This window comes from Piliocolobus tephrosceles, chromosome 6, assembly GCF_002776525.5.
Source record: "Piliocolobus tephrosceles isolate RC106 chromosome 6, ASM277652v3, whole genome shotgun sequence".
Taxonomy (NCBI): Eukaryota; Metazoa; Chordata; class Mammalia; order Primates; family Cercopithecidae; genus Piliocolobus; species Piliocolobus tephrosceles.
Window position 1 is genome coordinate 71,584,325 of NC_045439.1, and position 18,480 is coordinate 71,602,804.

At 37.2% G+C, this 18,480-nt stretch overlaps 1 protein-coding gene across 6 annotated transcripts in view; it reads left to right on the forward strand.

Moving 5' to 3' along the window:
• RALGAPA1 (Ral GTPase activating protein catalytic subunit alpha 1) overlaps positions 1 to 18,480 on the forward strand; it is a 280,919-nt gene that overhangs the window by 169,100 nt on the left and 93,339 nt on the right. For all 6 annotated transcript variants that reach the window (XR_002725793.2, XM_023189633.3, XM_023189637.2 and 3 more), the window contains exons 31-32: positions 13,072 to 13,206; positions 13,944 to 14,127. Coding sequence is in view for 5 of the 6 variants with exons in the window: in XM_023189633.3 (XP_023045401.1) it covers positions 13,072 to 13,206; positions 13,944 to 14,127 (319 nt within the window). In the remaining variant the exon portion in view is untranslated. The remainder of the gene's footprint in view (positions 1 to 13,071; positions 13,207 to 13,943; positions 14,128 to 18,480) is intronic.

Sequence of the window (18,480 nt, forward strand, 5' to 3'; positions counted from 1 at the left end):
TAGAGATGGGGTTTCGCCGTGTTAGCCAGGATGGTCTCGATCTCCTGACCTCGTGATCCGCCCGTCTCGGCCTCCCAAAGTGCTGGGATTACAGGCTTGAGCCACCGCGCCCGGCCTTTTTTTTTTTTTTTGAGACAGGATCTCACTCTGTTACCCAGGCTGGAGTACAGTGGTGCAATCTGGGCTCACTGCAACCTTCGCCTCCCACACTGAAGTGATCTTCCCACCTCAGCCCCCAAAATGGGACCACAGGTGTACGCCACCATGCTGAGCTAATTATTGTATTTTTAGTAGTGTGAGTCACTGTGCCCAGCTTATCGTTCACTCTTCTTTTTTTTTTTTTTTTTTGAGATGGAGTCTCGCTCTGTTGCCCAGGCTGGAGTACTGAGGCACAATCTCGGCTCACTGCAACCTCTGCCTCCCGGGTTCAAGCGATTCTCCTGCCTCAGCCTCCCGAGTAACTGGGACTAGAGTAGCTGGGACTACAGACACATGCCACCACACCTGCTAGTTTTTTGTTTTTTGTTTTTTGGGGTTTTTTTGTATTTTTTGTAGAGGCAGGGTTTCACCATATGGGCCAGGCTGGTCTTGAACTCCTGACCTCGTGATCCACTCACCTTGGCCTCCCAAAGTGTTGGGTTTACAGGTGTGAGCCACCCCACCCAGCCTTAAATATGCTTTATCTTAAACATCTTATTTATTTATTTATTTAGAGACGGAGTCTTGCTCTGTCGCCCCGGCTGGAGTGCAGTGGCGTGATCTCAGCTCACTGCAACCTCCACCTCCCAGGTTCAAGCAGTTCTCCTGCCTCAGCCTCCCTAGTAGCTGGAGCTACAAGCGTATACCACCATGCCTGGCTAATTTTTGTATATTTGGTGGAGACAGGGTTTCACCATATTTTCCAGGCTGGTCTCGAATTCCTGACCTCAGGTCATCCACCTGCGTGGACCTCCCAAAGTGCTAGGATTACAGGCGTGAGCCACCACACCTGCCCTTAAACGTCTTTAGAATTACATTCCTCTCTGTGTGATGAACATCAGAATATTACCTAAATCTACTGGTTCTTCTCCACTGTGTTGCATTCCAGTGTCTTCTAATTTTTTTGAATTGGGTTTTTATTATCTTTTATTAGAAGCTTGCACACTACATATGGACAAATAGATATATTGAAGCATTTTAATTGTGTTATTATTTCTCTAGGAACTCTTAATCTCATGTAAGCCACCAGTATAGGGAGGCATTTATCAGCATGGTATTCAGATTGCTGCTCCTTAACCTCAGATGTTTAAGAATTTGAATAAACCGTATATGGGCCAGGAGTTTTTAGACTTCTCAAATGGCTCATTGTCATTGGTGAATATGGGCTTGGGCTAACAAGTTTTAAAAGATAAATTCAATAAAAATAAAGCAAAAAGAACATTTATATAGTGATTTTAAAACAAAAAAAAATCACGTGCCAGCAGTGTGTACTTTATATGCATTATTTCAACGTCAAAACAACTTTATAATCTTGATAAATATTTTTTAATCCCTATTCTTCATGGAGAATTGAGCCTTAGAAAGGTTAAGTTGCCCAAGGTCACTCAATTGTTACTAGATATCAGAGCCAAGACTGGAATCTGTGCTTGACGGATAGATGCCAACGTTCATATTGTTTTTAGTTAGAAACATCAATTGAGAGCTTCCATTTGAGTTTTATGATGGAATTGTTTTCTTTTAACATAATTTCAAGTTTAGAGAGACGTTGAAAGGATAGTACAAAGAATTCTTTATATTGGTTCACCACATTTGCTGTATCCCTTTGTATGTAGTATGAAATACAGAGAGAAATGTAAATACTGCTGACTACTTTATTGCATTTTTCCTAAAATCAAGCAATTCTCTTATATAACCACAAAATAGTTATCAACATGAGGAAATTAGCATTAGTATTAGTGATACATTTGTATTATACAGATATTTCACTAGTTGTCTCACTAATGTCCTCTAGGGCAAAAGAAATTCCCAAATTATGCCTTACATGCAGGCATAATGTCTCTTTAGCCTTCTATAATATGGAACAGGTTCTTAATCTTTCTATATTTCTTGACCTTGACATTTTAAAGAATATAGTCTAGTTACTGTATAAAATGTCCTGCATTTTGGCTTTGTGTTTTAGCATGATTAGGTTTGTCATTATTGGATTTAAGTTAGGCATATTTGGCAGGAATACCTCAGAAGATTTTGTGCACCTCTTATTACATTTTATCAGGTGTCACAGATGTCAGTTTGTTTCATTACTGATTGGTGCTAACTTTAGTCAAATGATTAAGGTTGTGTCTGCCAGGTGTTTCCACTGTAAAGCTACTATTTAACCCTTTTCAATGAATTAGTATTTGTAAGACAATACTTTGAGACTATACTATATAAATATTTGGCTCCTTAAATTTCCACTAACTGATTTTGCTAATCGTTAATGACTCTTACCAGAAACAATTATTGTTTCAGTAGCTGACAAATGATGATTTCCTAATTCATCATTCTTTCTACATTCATTAGTTAGCTTTCTACTTATAAGGAAGAGCTCTCCTTTCTTTCTTATTCATCTTATTTCAGTGTGGGCTCACAATTCTGATTTTATGCAACGATTTGTAATCCTTAACTATTATTTATTTTAGTGCTCAAAATGTCTCATGCTTAGCCAGTGGGAGCCCCTTCAAAGTGGCTTCTTTTTCATAAATTCCCATTATTTTGGGGGCATGCTTTTAATTTCTGTCAGCACACAATTTTCCAGACTCACTTTGTGGTTTCCCTGTCCCAGCCCTGAAATTACCCATTCCCCAAGAAACTCTGCTTCCATTAAGTGGCAAATGGTATTTAGAAATCAATATCTAAGAACTAGGCATGCACATTGCTATTGGGGTATCGTTTCTTAAGGCCCCTTTGGCAGATACAGCTAGGAAATACATAACATACATACACACACACCCCCCCCACACACACACCCCCATCTCTATGTCTGCTATAGACTGAATGTTTGTGTCTCTCTTGAAGTTCATATATGGAAATCCTAATGCCCAGTGTCATGGGATTTGGAGGTGGGGCCTTTAAGAGGTAATTAGGTCATGAGGATGAAGCCCTCATCAATGGGATTAGTGCCCTTATAAGAAAAGAACTATATCCACTGTGTGAAGATACACTAGAAGGTGGTCATCTACAAGCCAGAAAGAGGACCCTCACAGATACTGAATTGACTGCCACCTTTATCTTCAACTTTCTGGCTTTCAGAACTGTGAGGAATAAATTTCTCTTGTTTAAGCCACCCAGTGTATAGTATTTGTAATGCCAGCACAGGCAGAATAAGACGGTATCTAATTAAAAGTATTAAAAACCTTGAGTTCACACTGACACCTCCAATTCTTATTTTATTTTATTTTATTTTGTTTTATTTTATTTTATTTTATTTTACTGTAAGTTCCAGGATACATGTGCAGAATGTGCAGGTTTGTTACATCGGTAGACATGTACCATAGTGTTTTTGCTTCTCCTGTCAACCTGTCACCACATGCCTTAGCTGTTTGTCCTGATGCTCTCCCTCCCCTTCCCCCGCCCACAGGCCCTGGTCTGACACCTCCGCTTCTAATCCAACACCACGAGATTCAGTCCATCCTTCCCCATTTTCCTTATTTGTAACTCCCTGCTCCAGCAATGAAAAATCTGGTTTCCATATTGATTATTTATTTGGATATGTTTAGTTCTTTGTGCTGTTCTATTTTTTAAAAATTATTGGCCAGGCGCAGTGGCTCAAGCCTGTAATCCCAGAACTTTGGGAGGCCGAGCCGGGCGGATCACAAGGTCAGGAGATCCAGACCATCCTGGCTAACACAGTGAAACCCCACCTCTACTAAAAAATACAAAAAAAAACTAGCTGGGCGAGGTGGCAGGCGCCTGTAGTCCCAGCTACTCGGGAGGCTGAGGCAGGAGAATGGCGTAAACCCGGGAGGCGGAGCTTGCAGTGAGCTGAGATCCGGCCACTGCACTCCAGCCTGGGCGACAGAGCGAGACTCTGTCTCAAAAAAAAAAAAAAGAAAAAAGAAAAAAAATTATTAACTTATGCCTCTTTGTAGTTAAGAGTTCTTATTGTCTTTACCAAAAGAGATTATTGTTCGAAAAATGTGTTCATAAGTTACTTGGGTTACTTCCTAGTCCCTCTTTCCCACTTCAGTATGGTTATATAATTAACTTGAAATTCAGTTCAGGTCACTTTTTTTCTGTTTGTATGCAGTGTTAGGGTCTTTCCTCCATCTCTGTTGCTTTTATTGTTTTAGTCTATGGTTCATCCATCCCATGATTATTTTTTCGCAAATGAACAGATGTACGTATATTGTCTTTTATTCCTTGTTTGTTACACAGAGCCTAGATAGTCTTTCCTTGGATTTTTCACTTGAAAGTGTATCTTGAAAATTCATAATACGTAAGTTCATAGAGATCTTCCCCATCTTTTTATTTATTTAAAATTTTTCTGGGTACATAGTAGGTGTATATATTTATAGAATGCATGTAATATTTTGACACAGACATACAGTGCATAATACATCAGGGTAAATGGGGTATTCTTCACCTCAAGCACTTATCTTTTCTGTGTGTTACAAAATAATCCAATTATGTTTTTAGTTATTTTTAAGTGCACAATTCAGTTATTTTTTGCTGTAGTTGTTCTGTTTTGCTAGCAAATACTGTATTTTATTCATTCTTTCCATTTTTTAGAACTTATTAACCATCCCCACTTACCCCATACTCCCCACTGCCCTTCCCAGTCTCTGGTAACCATCATTTTACTCTCTATCTCCATGCATTCAATTAGTTTCATTTTTTTCTTCCACAGATCGGTGAGAGCATGCAATGTTTGTCTTTCTGTGCCTGGCTTATTTCACTTAACATAATGACTTCCAGTTCCATCTATCTTGTTGCAAATGACAGGATCTCATTCTTTTTTATGGCTAAATAGTACTCCATTGCATATATGTACCACATTTTCTTCATTCATCTGGTTGATGGACACTTAGGTTGGTCCCAAATTTTGGCTATTGTAAATAATACTGCAATAAACTTGGGAGTGTAGATATCTCTTAGGTATGCTGATTTCCTTTCATTTGGGTATATACCTAGCAGTAGGATTACTGGATCATATAGCAGTTCTCTTTTTTAGTTTTTTGAGGAACCTCCAAACTGTTCTTCTTAGTGGTTGTACTAACATACATTCCCACCAACAGTGTATGAGGGTTCCCTTTTCTCCACTTCCTCGCCAGCATTTATTGCCTGTCTTGGATAAAACCCATTTTATTTATTTTTATTATTATTATTATACTTTAAGTTCTAGGGTACATGTGCACAACTTGCAGCTTTGTTACATATGTACACATGTGCCATGTTGGTGTGCTGCACCCATTAACTCGTCATTTATGTTAGGTATATCTCCTAATGCTATCCTTCCCCCATCTGCCTACCCCACAACAGGCCTCAGTGTGTGATGTTCCCCATCCTGTGTCCAAGTGATCTCATTGTTCAGTTCCCACCTATGAGTGAGAACATGCAGTGTTTGGTTTTCTGTCCTTGTGATAGTTTGCTCAGAATGATGGTTTCCAGCTTCATCCATCTCCCTACAAAGGACATGAACTCATCCTTTTTTATGGCTGCATAGTATTCCATGGTGTATATGTGCCACAGTTTCTTAATCCAGTCTATCATTGATGGACATTTGGATTGGTTCCAAGTCTTTGCTATCGTGAATAGTGCCACAATAAACATACATGTGCATGTGTTTTTATAGCAGCATGACTTACAATCCTTTGGGTATGTACCAAGTAATGGGATGGCTGGGTCAAATGATATTTCTTGTTCTAGATCCCTGAGGAATCGCCACACTGTCTTCCACAATGGTTGAACTAGTTTACAGTCCCACCAACAGTGTAAAAGTGTTCCTATTTCTCCACATCCTCTCCAGCATCTGTTGTTTCCTGACTTTTTAATGATCACCATTCTAACTGGTGTGAGATGGTATCTCATTTTGAGAAAAAAACCATTTTAACTGAGGTGAAATGATATCTCGTTGTATTTGGTAGTTTTGATTTACATTTCTCTGATGATGTTGAGCATCTATGTGTTCATATGAACTTGTTTTCATATGTTCATATGAACATATTAACTTGTTTTCCTTATTTATGTCTTCTTTTGAGAAATGTCTATTCAGATCTTCTGCCCATTTTAAGTCAAATTATTAGAATTTTTTTCTGTAGTGTTGTTTGAGTTCCTTGTATATTCTGGTTATTAATCCCACTTGTCAGATGGATACTTTACAAATATTTTCTCCCCTTCTGTGGGTTGTCTCTTCACTTTGTTGACCATTTACTTTGCCGTGCAAAAGCTTTTTAACTTAATGTGATCCTATTTGTTCATTTTTATTTTGGTTGCCTGTGCTTGTAGGGTATTACTCCAGAAATCTGCCCAGTCCAATGCCCTCGAGTTTCCCCAGTGTTTTCTTTTAGTAGTTTCATAATTTGAGGTCTTAGATTTAAGTCTCTAATGCTTTTGGATTTGATTTTTATATATGGCAAGAGTTAGGGGTCTAGTCTTGTACCTCTGCATATGGATAACCCCAGTTATCTCAGCATCATATATTGAAGAGACTGTCCTTTCCATAATGTATGTTATTTGCCTTTGTTTTAAATGACTTCACTGTAGATGTACGATTTGTTTCTGGGTTCTCTATACTGTTCCATTGGTTTGTGTGTCCATTTTTATGCCAGTTCCATACTGTTTTGGTAATTATAGCTCTGTAGTATTATTTGAAATCAGATAATGTGATTCTTCCAGTTTTGTTCATTTTACCTAGGACAGCTTTGACTGTTTGGGGGTCCTTTATTGTTCCATGTAAATTTTAGGATTGTTCCTTCTGTTTCTATAAAGAATGTCATTGGCATTTTGATAGGGATTGCATTGAACCTATAGATTGATTTGGGTAGTATGGACATGATTATTGAAAATAATGATTCTTTCAATACATGGACATGAATAGCTCTCCATTGTTTGGTGTCTTTTTCAATTTCTTTCATCAGTGTTTTATAGTTTTTATGGTAGAAGTCTTTAATTTCTTAGATTAAGTTAATTCCCAACTATTTAATTTCACTTGTAGCTCTTGTAAATGGCATTACTTTCTTAATTTCTTTTTCAGACTGTTCACTGTTGGCACATAGAAATGCTACTGATTTTTGTATGTTGATTTTGTATCCTGCAACTTTACTGAATTTGACTTTGTTTATCAGTTCTAATAGTTTTTTGATAGAGTCTTTAGGTCTTTCCAAATAAAAGATCATATCATCTGCAAACAAGGATAATTTGATGTCTTCCTTTCCAATTTGCATACCCTTTATTTCTCTCTCGTCTGCTTGCTCTAGCTAGGACTACCAGTACTGTGTTGAATAATAGTGGTGGAAGTGGACACCTTTGTCTTGTTCTAGATCTTAGAGGAAAGGATTTCAGTTTCTCTCCATTCAGAATGATACTAGCTGTGCGTCTGTTATATGGCTTTTATTATGTTGAGATATGTTCCTTCCCAGTTTTTTGGGGGTATAGGGAGGAGGTGTTCATCATGAAGGGATGTTGAATTTATCAGATGCTTTTTTCAGCAGCAACTGCAATTATCACAAAGGTTTTTGTCCTTCATTTTGTTGATAAAATGTATCACATTGATTGATTTGTATATGTTGAATCATCCTTGAATCCCTGGGATAAATCTCCCTTGGTCGTGATGAGTGATCTTTCTAATGTATTGTTGAATTTGGTTTGCTAGTATTTTGTTCGGGATTTTTGTGTCAATGTTCATCAGGAATATTGGCCTGTAGTTTTCTTTTTGTTGATGTCTTTTGTTTTGATATCAGGGTAATATTGGCCTCAGAGAATGAGTTTGGAAATACTTCCTCCCCTGTTTTTCAGAATATTTCAGAAGGATTGGTATTAGTTCTTTAAATGTTTGGTAGAATTTAGCAATGAAGCCACTGGGTCCTGAGCCTTTCTTTGGTGACAGACTTATTATTACAGCTTTAATCTCGTTATATGTTACTGGTCTGTTCAGGTTTTGCATTTCTTCATGGTTCAATCTTAATAGGTTGTATGTGTCTAGGAGTTTATCCATTTCTTCTAGGTTATCCAGTTTATTGGCATATAGTTGATCATAGTAGCCTGTCTGTTGATCTTCTAATTTCTGCTATATTGGTTTTTAATGTCTCCTCTTTCATTTCTGATTTTATTTTGGTCTTGTTCCTTTTTTTCTTAGTGGCTAAAGGTTTCTCAATTTTGTTTATCCTTTTAAAAAATCAATTTTTGTTTCATTTCCCAATTTTTCATTTCATTGATCTTTTGTATTTTTGCCATTTCAGTTTTATTTATTTCTGCTCTGGATCTTTATTATTTTTCTTCTGCTTACTTTGGGTTTGGTTTGCTCTTGCTTTTCTGGTTCTTTAAGATGCATTGTTAGATTGTTTATTTGAAGTTTATCTGCTTTTTTGATGTAGGTGCTTATAGCTGTAAACTTCCCTCTTAGTACTGCTTTCACTGTATCCTATAGGTTTTGGTATGTTGTGTTTTCATTATCATTTGTTTCCAGAAATTTTTCGGTTTTTTTCTTAATCTCTTCATTGACCCACAGATCATTCAGGAAGATATTGTTTAATTTCTTTTTTTTTCTTTTGATACGGAGTCTCAGGCTGGAGTGCAGTGGTGCAATCTCGACTCACTGCAAGCTCCGCCTCCCAGGCTCATACCATTCTCCTGCCTCAGCCTCCCAAGTAGCTGGGACTACAGGCATCGGCCACCACACCCAGCTAATTTTTTGTATTTTTAGTAGAGATGGGGTTTCACTGTGTTAGCCAGGATGGTCTCAATCTCCTGACCTCATGATCCACCCACCTCAGCCTCCAAAAGTGCTGGGATTACAGGTGTGAGCCACAGAACCCCGCCAGTGTTGTTTAATTTCTAAGTGTTTGTATAGTTTCCAAAATTCCTCTTATTTTTGATTTCTAGTTTTATTCCATTGGGGTCAGAGAAGATACTTAATATTGTTTCAGTTTTTAAAAATATATTCAGACTTATTTTTTGGCCTAACTATGGTATATCCTTTAGAATGTTATATATGCTGAGGAGAAAAATGTGCATTCCACAGCCATTGGATGAAATGTTCTGTAAATATCTATTAGGTCCATTTGGTCTGTACCGCACATTAAGTCCAATGTCTCTGTTGATTTTCTGTCTGGATGAAATGTCCAATGCTGAAAGTGGGGTGTTTAAGTCTTCAGCTATTATTGTATAGGCATATATCTCTCTCTTTAGCTCTAATAATATTTGCTTTATATATCAGGGTGCTCCAGTGTTGACTGCATACATATTTATAATTGTTTTATCCTCTTGCTGAATTAACCCCTTTATCATTACATAATGACCTTTTTTGTCTTGAAATCTATTTTGTCTGACGTAAGTGTAACTCCTTCTGCTTTTTTGGTTTCCATTTGCATAAAACATCTTCATTCCTTTATTTTCGGTATATGTGTGTCTTTACAGAGCAAAGTGTGTTTCTTGTAGGCAACAGATCATTGGGTTTTATTTTTTAATCCGTTCAGCCACTCTCTCTTTTGATTGAGTTTAGTCTATTTACATATTTACATTCAGTGGTTTTTATTTTTTATTCTTTTTTCTTTGTTTCTTTTTTTTTTTTTTGAGATGGAGTCTCACTCTGTCACCCAGGCTGGAGTGCAGTGAAACAATCTCAGCTCACTGCAGCCTCTACCTCCTGGGTTCAAACGATTCTCTTGCCTCAGCCTTGCAACTAGCTGGGACTGCAAGCACACACCACCACACCTGGCTTATTTTTAGTTTTTTAATAGTCTTCGGATTTCACCATGCAGGCCAGGCTGGTCTCAAACTCCTGACCTCAGGTGATCTGCTTACCTCAGCCTCCCAGAGTGTTGGGATTACAGGTGTGAACCATCATGCCCAGCCTCAGTGGTATTATTGATAAGTAGGTACTTACTCCTCCCACTTTGTTATTTATTTTCTTGTTGTTTTTCAGGCTTGTCATCCTTCTTTCCTTCCTTCCTGTTTTCCTTTTAGTGAAAGTGATTTTCTCTGGTAGTATGGTTTTGTTTCTTGCTTTTTATTTTTTGTGTATCCATTGTATGTGTTTATATTGGAGGTTACCATAAGGCTTGCAAGTAATATCTTATAACCCATTATTTTAAACTAATGACAACTTGACACTGACTGCATAAACAAACAAGCAAAAAGAAAATAACAACTCTACATGTTAACTTCATCCCCCTGCTTTGTAACTTTTTATTCTTTCTATTTATATCTTATTGTACTGTCCATGTCTTGAAAAGTTGTTGTTGTTATTATTTTTGTTTGGTTCATCTTTTCATCTTTCTACTTCAATATGAGTAGTTTACACACTACAATTACAGCATTATAATATTCTGTGGTTTTCTGTTTACTTAATATCACCAGTGAGTTTTGGACCTTCAGATAATTTCTTACTGCTCATTAACATTCATTTCTTTCAGACTGAAGAAATCCCTTTAGCAATTCTTGTGGGACAGATCTGGTGTTTGAAATCCCTCAGCTTTTGTTTGTCTGGGAAAGTCTGTATTTCTTCTCCATGTTCAAAGGATATTTTCACCAGATGTATCATTTTAGAATAAGGGTTTTTTTTTCCTTTAGCACTTTAAATATGTCATGCCATTCTCTCCTGGCCTGTAAGATTTCTACTGAGAAGTCTGCTTCCAAATGTATTGGAGCTCCATTGTATGTTACTTGTTTCTTTTGTCTTGTACTTTTATAATCCTTCTTTTATCCTTGACCTTTGAGAGTTTGATTATTAAATGTCTTAAGGTAGTCATATTTGGATTAAATCTGCTTAGTGTTCTATAACCTACTTGTACTTGAGTGTTCATATCTTTCTCTGGGTTTGGGAAGTTCTATGATTTTATCCCTCTTAATAAACTTTATGTCCCAATCTATCTCCTCTTTAAGGCCAATAACTCTAGATTTACCCTTTTGATGCTTTTTTTCTAGTTCTTATAGGTGTGTTTTATTCTGTTTTTCTTCTTTTTTCTTTTGTCTCCTCTGTGTATTTTCAAATAGCTTGTCTTCAGCCTCACTAATTGTTTCTTCTGCATGATCCATTTTGCCATTAAAGAACTCTGATGCATTCTTCAGTATACTAGTTGCATTTTTCAGCTCCAGAATTTCTACTTAGTTCTTTTTAATTATTTCAATCTCTTTGTTAAATTTATCTGATAGAATGCTGAATTTGTTCTCTGTGTTATCTTGAATTTCATTGAGCTTCTTCAAAACAGCTGTTTTGAATTCTCTGTCAGAAAGGTCACATCTCTGTCTCTCTGGGATTGGTCATTGGTGCCTTATTTAATTCATTTGGTGAGGTCATGTTTTCCTGGATGGTCTTGATGTTTGTCAATGTTCATTGGTGTGTGGGCATTGAAGAGTTAGGTATTTATCATAGTCTTCGCAGTCTGGGTTTGTTTGTCTCTCCCACTAAGCATTACCTTTTCTGTGTGTATTTCTGCATCCTTTCTTTTTACTCACTCCTCTGATCTACCAGTAAACTTTTTAAATTTTCTCACATTTAAGGTGGACTTTTTCTTTCTGGCAGGCTTTTAGATCAGTCTTAGTTTCACAGCAAGTTCCCATCTTCTCTCTTTCACAGTTTTTCCCAAACTACCCTTGCTTTTCATGAAAATCTGCAATGGGAGAATAGGAGAAAGGTGCTGGGATTTGCTTCATATTTTTCTCATATAATTTGAGGCTCAGTGCAGTGGCTCATGCCTGTAATCTGAGCACTTTGAGAGGCCAAGGCAGACAGATCACTTTAGGCTGGGAGTTTGAGACCAGCCTGGCCAACATGGCAAAACCTCATCTCTCCTAAAAATACAAAACTTAGCCAGGCACAGTGGCACATGCCTATAATCCCAGTTACTTAGGTGGCTGAGGCACAAGAATCACTTGAACCCAGGAAGTGAAGGTTGCAGTGAGCTGAGATCACGCCACTGCACTCCAGCCTGGGTGACAGAGCAACACTGTCTCAAAAATAAAAATTAAAAAAATAGACAATTTGGAGTTTGGATGTTCTTTGTCTTCTGATAATACGGAAGCTGTTGGTTTTGTGAGGTTTTATTGGACCTTCTTATTGTTCCTTATTTTATTTTATTTTTTTGGAAGATATGTTAGGAAATGTAGACCAGAATTACTTGAGTTGGAGAGTTTGTCTTTAAAGATTAGCAGGTCTCTTGTTGCTATTTCATTGTCAGTTTCATGATACTATTTGTGGTGCTTTAATACAATGAATTCTGCTATTTTATTCCTCATTTTGTATAAAAAGTGTCCTGTTTATAGCATTCATTAGTTTAAAAGTGTCCATCCAGGCATGATGGTGTGCACCTGTAGTCCCAGCTATTTGGAAGTCAGAGGCTGGAATATTGCCTGAGCCCAAGAGTTCAAGGCCAGCCTGGGCAATATAGCAAGACTCTGTCTCTTAAAAAAAAAAAAAAAAAAAAAAAAAAACCCGTTCAGTAGATTCATTTCGTAAAATGAGTAACAGTTGCAAAAAGTACTTAAGGTAGTCTTACTGGCAGGATATTCAGTGAGATGTTGTTAAGTTAGAAAAGGAAAGTGGAAGTGATTTTAATATATATGGACTTCCATTTGTGTTCCATTCTTTGTGCAATGAAGTAAGTATAGTTAATTGATATGTAGTGTCTTTTAAGCTTGCTGTTTTTATATTAATTTTAACATTTCTGTTTCTATTATACTTACTGTTTCATTATGCTTCCCTGACATATGAAAGAGAAACTCACAATAATGTTCATATACAATATCTTAAAATCAGTTCGATCTAGGTAAATATTAATAGTGGAACTTGGGTTGATGATTCCAGAAACAAATTTTGGAAACTCAAGAATAAGAAAACGAATTTTTAAGAAGCATGTATTTTATGGATGTGCAATTATAATTATCCTATTGTTACAGTTGGTAGTATCTTTACTTCTCTGCCTTCTGGACTGGATCATGGCCTTACCTCTAAAGACACTGCTCCAACCATTTCATGCTACGGGAGCAGAAAGTGATAAAACAGAAAAATCTGTTCTCAATTGCATTTATAAGGTAAACTTTCTTGCTTTATTATTTATTTGGTAACCAAGAGTTTTTAAAACCTAGAGAAATAACATTTCTCAGTATAACATTTTTATTCTTTTAGAGCTAGAAAATTTCTAAGGACACAGATTTAGCTTACAATGCCTAAGGGTAATTTAAAAATACTTCCTACAAGACACTGTTGTTTCACTGCAAAATTTTGAGAGGAATTAGATCGTTGTTACATATGAGTATAATTAAATTTTAGTCATTCTTTGTAAGAGGTATTGAATTTTACCTTGATTTTTTTTTTTTCTTTTTCTTTTTTTGAAACGGAGTTTTGCTCTTGTCGCCCAGGCTGGAGTGCAATGGCTCAATCTCGGCTCACTGCAACCTCCGTCTCTTGGGTTCAAGCAATTCTCTTGCCTCAGTCTCCTGAGTAGCTGGAATTACAGGCGCCCACCACCACACCTGGCTAATTTTTGTATTTTTAGTAGACACAGGGTTTCGCCACGTTGGCCAGGCTGGTCTGGAACTCCTGATCTCAGGTGATCCACCCGACTCGGCCTCCCAAAGCACTGGGATTACAGGCATAAGCCACCATGCCCAGCGTAATGTTTTAAAATATTTAAAATATTTGTGAAGCTCTTGTGTTACCGGTTGATTTTTATCTTCCTTTAACTTTTATTTATTTGTTTGTTTGTTTATTTATTTATTTATTTATTTTTAGGTAAAACTGGGTGTTTTCTTTTCCCCTGTATTTTCAGGTTTTACATGGGTGTGTTTATGGAGCTCAGTGTTTTAGCAATCCAAGGTATTTTCCCATGAGCCTCTCTGATTTGGCATCTGTAGATTATGATCCTTTTATGCATTTGGAAAGTCTGAAAGAGCCTGAACCTCTGCACTCTCCTGACTCAGAACGATCTTCTAAACTCCAGCCAGTAACAGAAGGTAACATGAATTCTCTTCAGGACAATATTGTTGCTTAGGTTCTCTCTCTCAAGGTATATAACTTGAGGCCATGGGTGGAAATGTTGGAGAAGGAGAATAGTCTTACTTTGTAGTTGTTTAACCATGTATGTATAGCACAAGTTCATTATTAATTAAAGAAATAAGTTCACATGCACAATTACTAATATTATATGTTGACATTCCTTTTATGCAAATTCAGTATTCCTTATCTGAAATGCATGGGACCAGAAGTGTTAAAGATCTGGGATTTTTTCACCTTTTGGAATATTTGCATTATACTTATCAGTTGAGCATCCCTAATCTGAAAATCCAAAATCTGTGATGCTCCAATGAGCATTTCCTTTGAGCATCATGTCAACACTCAAAATTTTTGGATTTCAGATTTTCAGATTAGGGATACTCAACATGCACTTCTGGCTAAGTTATTCTCAGGAGTTCTTTTTGATATTTTGTATATAATGGAATATATATAGAATAAAAAATTTAACTTTGGAGTCTGACCTGAATTTTGACTCTCAATTGCTGAGTATCTGTTTTCTTATTTGTAAATGCAGATAATATTAGTTTCCTCTAATGTTTTTTTTAAGTACTAAGTAAGATAAAATATGTAAAGCCCTTTGCACAATCCTTACTTAGTACATAGTTAACTCAGTAACATTTTAAAGCCACGTTGTTTCTACATTTAGAGCATTCTCGCTCGGATAGAAGAGAAAGATATAATAGAATATAATAAATAGATATAATAGATATAATAAAATAACATTATAATATGAGTATAACAGTAGAAGTATATATAAGATATAGAGGTAAACTAGAGGAACCCAGCAATTGCTGAAGGTTTTAAGAAGGGGAGATACATGATGTAATTTATATTAAGAGCACTTTTGATAATAGTATTTTATAGGAGTCAGTAAATTATGGCCCATGCCTACTGCCTGTTTTTATAGTTTTATTGTTATACATCCATATTGTCATTATGGCTACTTTCGTATAACAACAGCAGTATTGAGTAACAGAGATTGTGTGGCTCACAAAACCAAAAATATTTATTATCTGGCCCTTTATAGAAAAAGTTTACTGACTCCTAGTATATTAGATTGAATTGGCCAGTTAACTCAGAAGCAGAGCGACCAATTCTGAGGCTGTTACAATAGGTTAAGCAACAACTGCTGAAGGCTTAAACTAAATTTTTTGTTGAGTTACTGAAGAATGATAGTAGGAATGAAGGACAAGGTGAACTTGAGACGTATGTAGGACGTAAAGTCAGAAGGCTTTTGTAAAGAGAAGAGGAATCTAAAATAGGTTTCTGACTTGGAGATTGGTTAGATTTTCCCCAAACTTGAATAATCTTACTAGAGTAAGAGTATTAGAGAAAGTACAGATTTGGGAGGGAAAATTAGTAGGGCAGTTGGAAATGGTTTAGTGTGGGGGACCTACTAGATATTCATGTGAAAACATCTAATGGACAGTTGTATATACAAATCTAGATCTTAGATCTTTGTTAGGAATATATATTTACATGTGTGGGTTCTGAGAAGAAAACATTGGAAAGGAAGGAAAATCAGGAGAGAGTAATTTCTCAGAAACCAAGAGAAGTTTTTTTGTTTGTTTGTTTTTTGTTTTGTTTTGTTTTGTTTTTGAGGTGGAATCTCACTCTGTCACCCAGGCTTGAGTGCAGTGGCCATCTCATCTGCCTGCAACTTCCGCTTCCTGGGTTCAAGTGATTCTCCTGCCTCAGCCTCCCAAGTAGCTGGGACTACAGGCATGCGCCACTGCGCCCAACTAATTTTTTTTATTTTTAGTAGAGACCAGGTTTCACCATATTGGCCAGGCTGGTCTCGAACTCCTGACCTCGTGATTCGCCTGCCTCGGCCTCCCAAAATGTTGGGATTACAGGCGTTAGCCACCGCGTCTGGCCGAGAAAACTTTTAAAAGGTTAGCCAACAGTGTTAAATGATAGATCAAGTACAAAGGTAATGACAAATGTATCAGCTTTAGTTCACCAGAGAAGTAGGCAGAGTCAGATGGCTGTGGTTTGAGGAGCAAGCAGGAAATAAGACAGTGGAGTTGGCTGGCTGCAGTGGCTCACGCCTGTAATCCCAGCACTTTGGGAGGCTGAGGCAGGTGAATCACCCGAGGTCAGGAGTTCTAGACCAACCTGACCAACATGGTGAAACCCCATTCTACTAAAAACACAAAATTAGCAGGGCGTGGTGGCGCATGCCTGTAATCCCAGCTACTCGGGAGGCTGAGGGAGAAGAATCGCTTGAACTGGGAGGTGGAAGTTGCCGTGAGCCGAGGTCGCGCCATTGCACTCCAGCCCCCGCAACAAGAGTGAAACTCCCGCTTTAAAAAAAATAAATAAATAGAGACAGTAGAGTCATCCATGGAAAGTATTCTTTAAAGAAGCTTGACTTTAAAAATAAGTACATAGGCCGGGCGCAGTGGCTCAAGCCTGTAATCCCAGCACTTTGGGAGGCCGAGACGGGCGGATCACGAGGTCAGGAGATCGAGACCATCCTGGCTAACGCGGTGAAACCCCGTCTCTACTAAAAAATACAACAAACTAGCTGGGCGAGGTGTCAGGCGCTTGTAGTCCCAGCTACTCGTAAGGCTGAGGCAGGAGAATGGCATAAACCCGGGAGGCGGAGCTTGCAGTGAGCTGAGATCCGGCCACTGCACTCCAGCCTGGGCGACAGAGCGAGACTCCGTCTCAAAAAAATAAAAAATAAATAAAAAATAAGTAAATAAAGGAAACAAAAATGCAATAAAACGGTTGATAAACTAAAGGATGATTTAGGGTTAAAAGTTTTAGGGATGAAGAGAGTTGAACTTATTTATAAGCTGAGAAGAAAGTAAGTGGGAAGGGTATCATTAATAGAGTGAAGTCCGTGAGGGGATGAGCTAGAAGGTATAGGTGCTAGGATTAGCCCTTCTTCTGAGACCACAAAGAAGATGATTTAAGTAATTAAGATAATTGACAGAAGTTACTGAGAGCCTAAGAGAAAACAAAACCCATAAAGTTTTGGTTGCACCTATCAACTATTAGTAAGATGGGTGTGGCAGCGAAATACAAAGGAGCTGTGGATTTGAGAGTATTGGTATACAGCTTAGCCATGGAACCTAGGCTTGATAAGGATCAAACTGCTGCCAGGAAGTGGTTAGCTTTAAGTTGGGAGAAAATAGAGTGATCTAGAGAGTCATAAAGTAGATATGGTTGGTAATAAGAAGTTAGAGCAGTGATTGTCAGCCTTGGCTGCATATTAGAATACTGATGTTCCAGTCCCATCCATAGAGATTTTGATATATTAATCTGGGATTTGCTGAGATTGTTTAAAGCTCTGCATGTGACTAATATGCAGCCACAGTTGAGAACCACTGAGAGCATCATTGGTATATTAAGACAGTTATTTTTAAAACTTTTTTTAGGTAGCAGAACCTCTTCAAATAAATTGTATAAGGAAGCTCAGTTTGGAAAACTTTAAAAAATTGAACCACAGCAGAGTGGAGGCGTGGGGTACTACCAGTTTCTTCCTGTCCATCTCTAAGGGCCTTCTCCAAGAACTTTACAATACACAATTGGGAAGTCACTAAACTAGGAGGTTGTGGTCAAAGAGTGGGCTAGTAAGGAAAAGTTTGATTTTTAAAGGTAGAATAGTTACAAATGAATAAAACATCTAAGATGTGTCCATGATAATGGATTGATGGCATACAATGAAAGTGAAAGTATGAACTTAGAGGCCAAGGAAGTTGAGCTAGGGTTTTGGTTTGACCATAAGGTACAGATAGTTTGTCTGGAACATAAATACCCTATGAAATAGGAATTTAAGATTTAAATTGTTTCTCAAATATAAAAGGGGTATAACAAGCAGTATAAAGCAAAAAAAAAAAAAGATAAAGTTTATATAAGCAATTTAAAATTATATTTTTAGATTTAACATAATAAGATACCATATTTATTTTACTTAAAAATATGGTTATGTGAAAATACTAGTTGACCTTTGCACATTTAAGGTATAAAATGGCAGTTTTTATTCAAGACAGCAGAGTATGTTTCTTGAACAAAGCAATAGAATTTGCTTAGGTCAGAGGAAGTTTTAGTTTTCGATTTTGTACAAAATTTACCGTACCAATATCAAACAGTCACTGTAAAAGAAGCAAAGGAAAATATATGAATAGATTAGCTTAATATTGATATCAAATACTCTGTGCAGTGTCCTTCTCTAAATGTATCAAGTTGTTCCCTTTGGACTTCTTCAAAGGTTTTAAGGACCAGATAAGTGCAGAACCTTTTAGGAACAGCTGTGAGCTAACAGCACATAATTCTCTGGT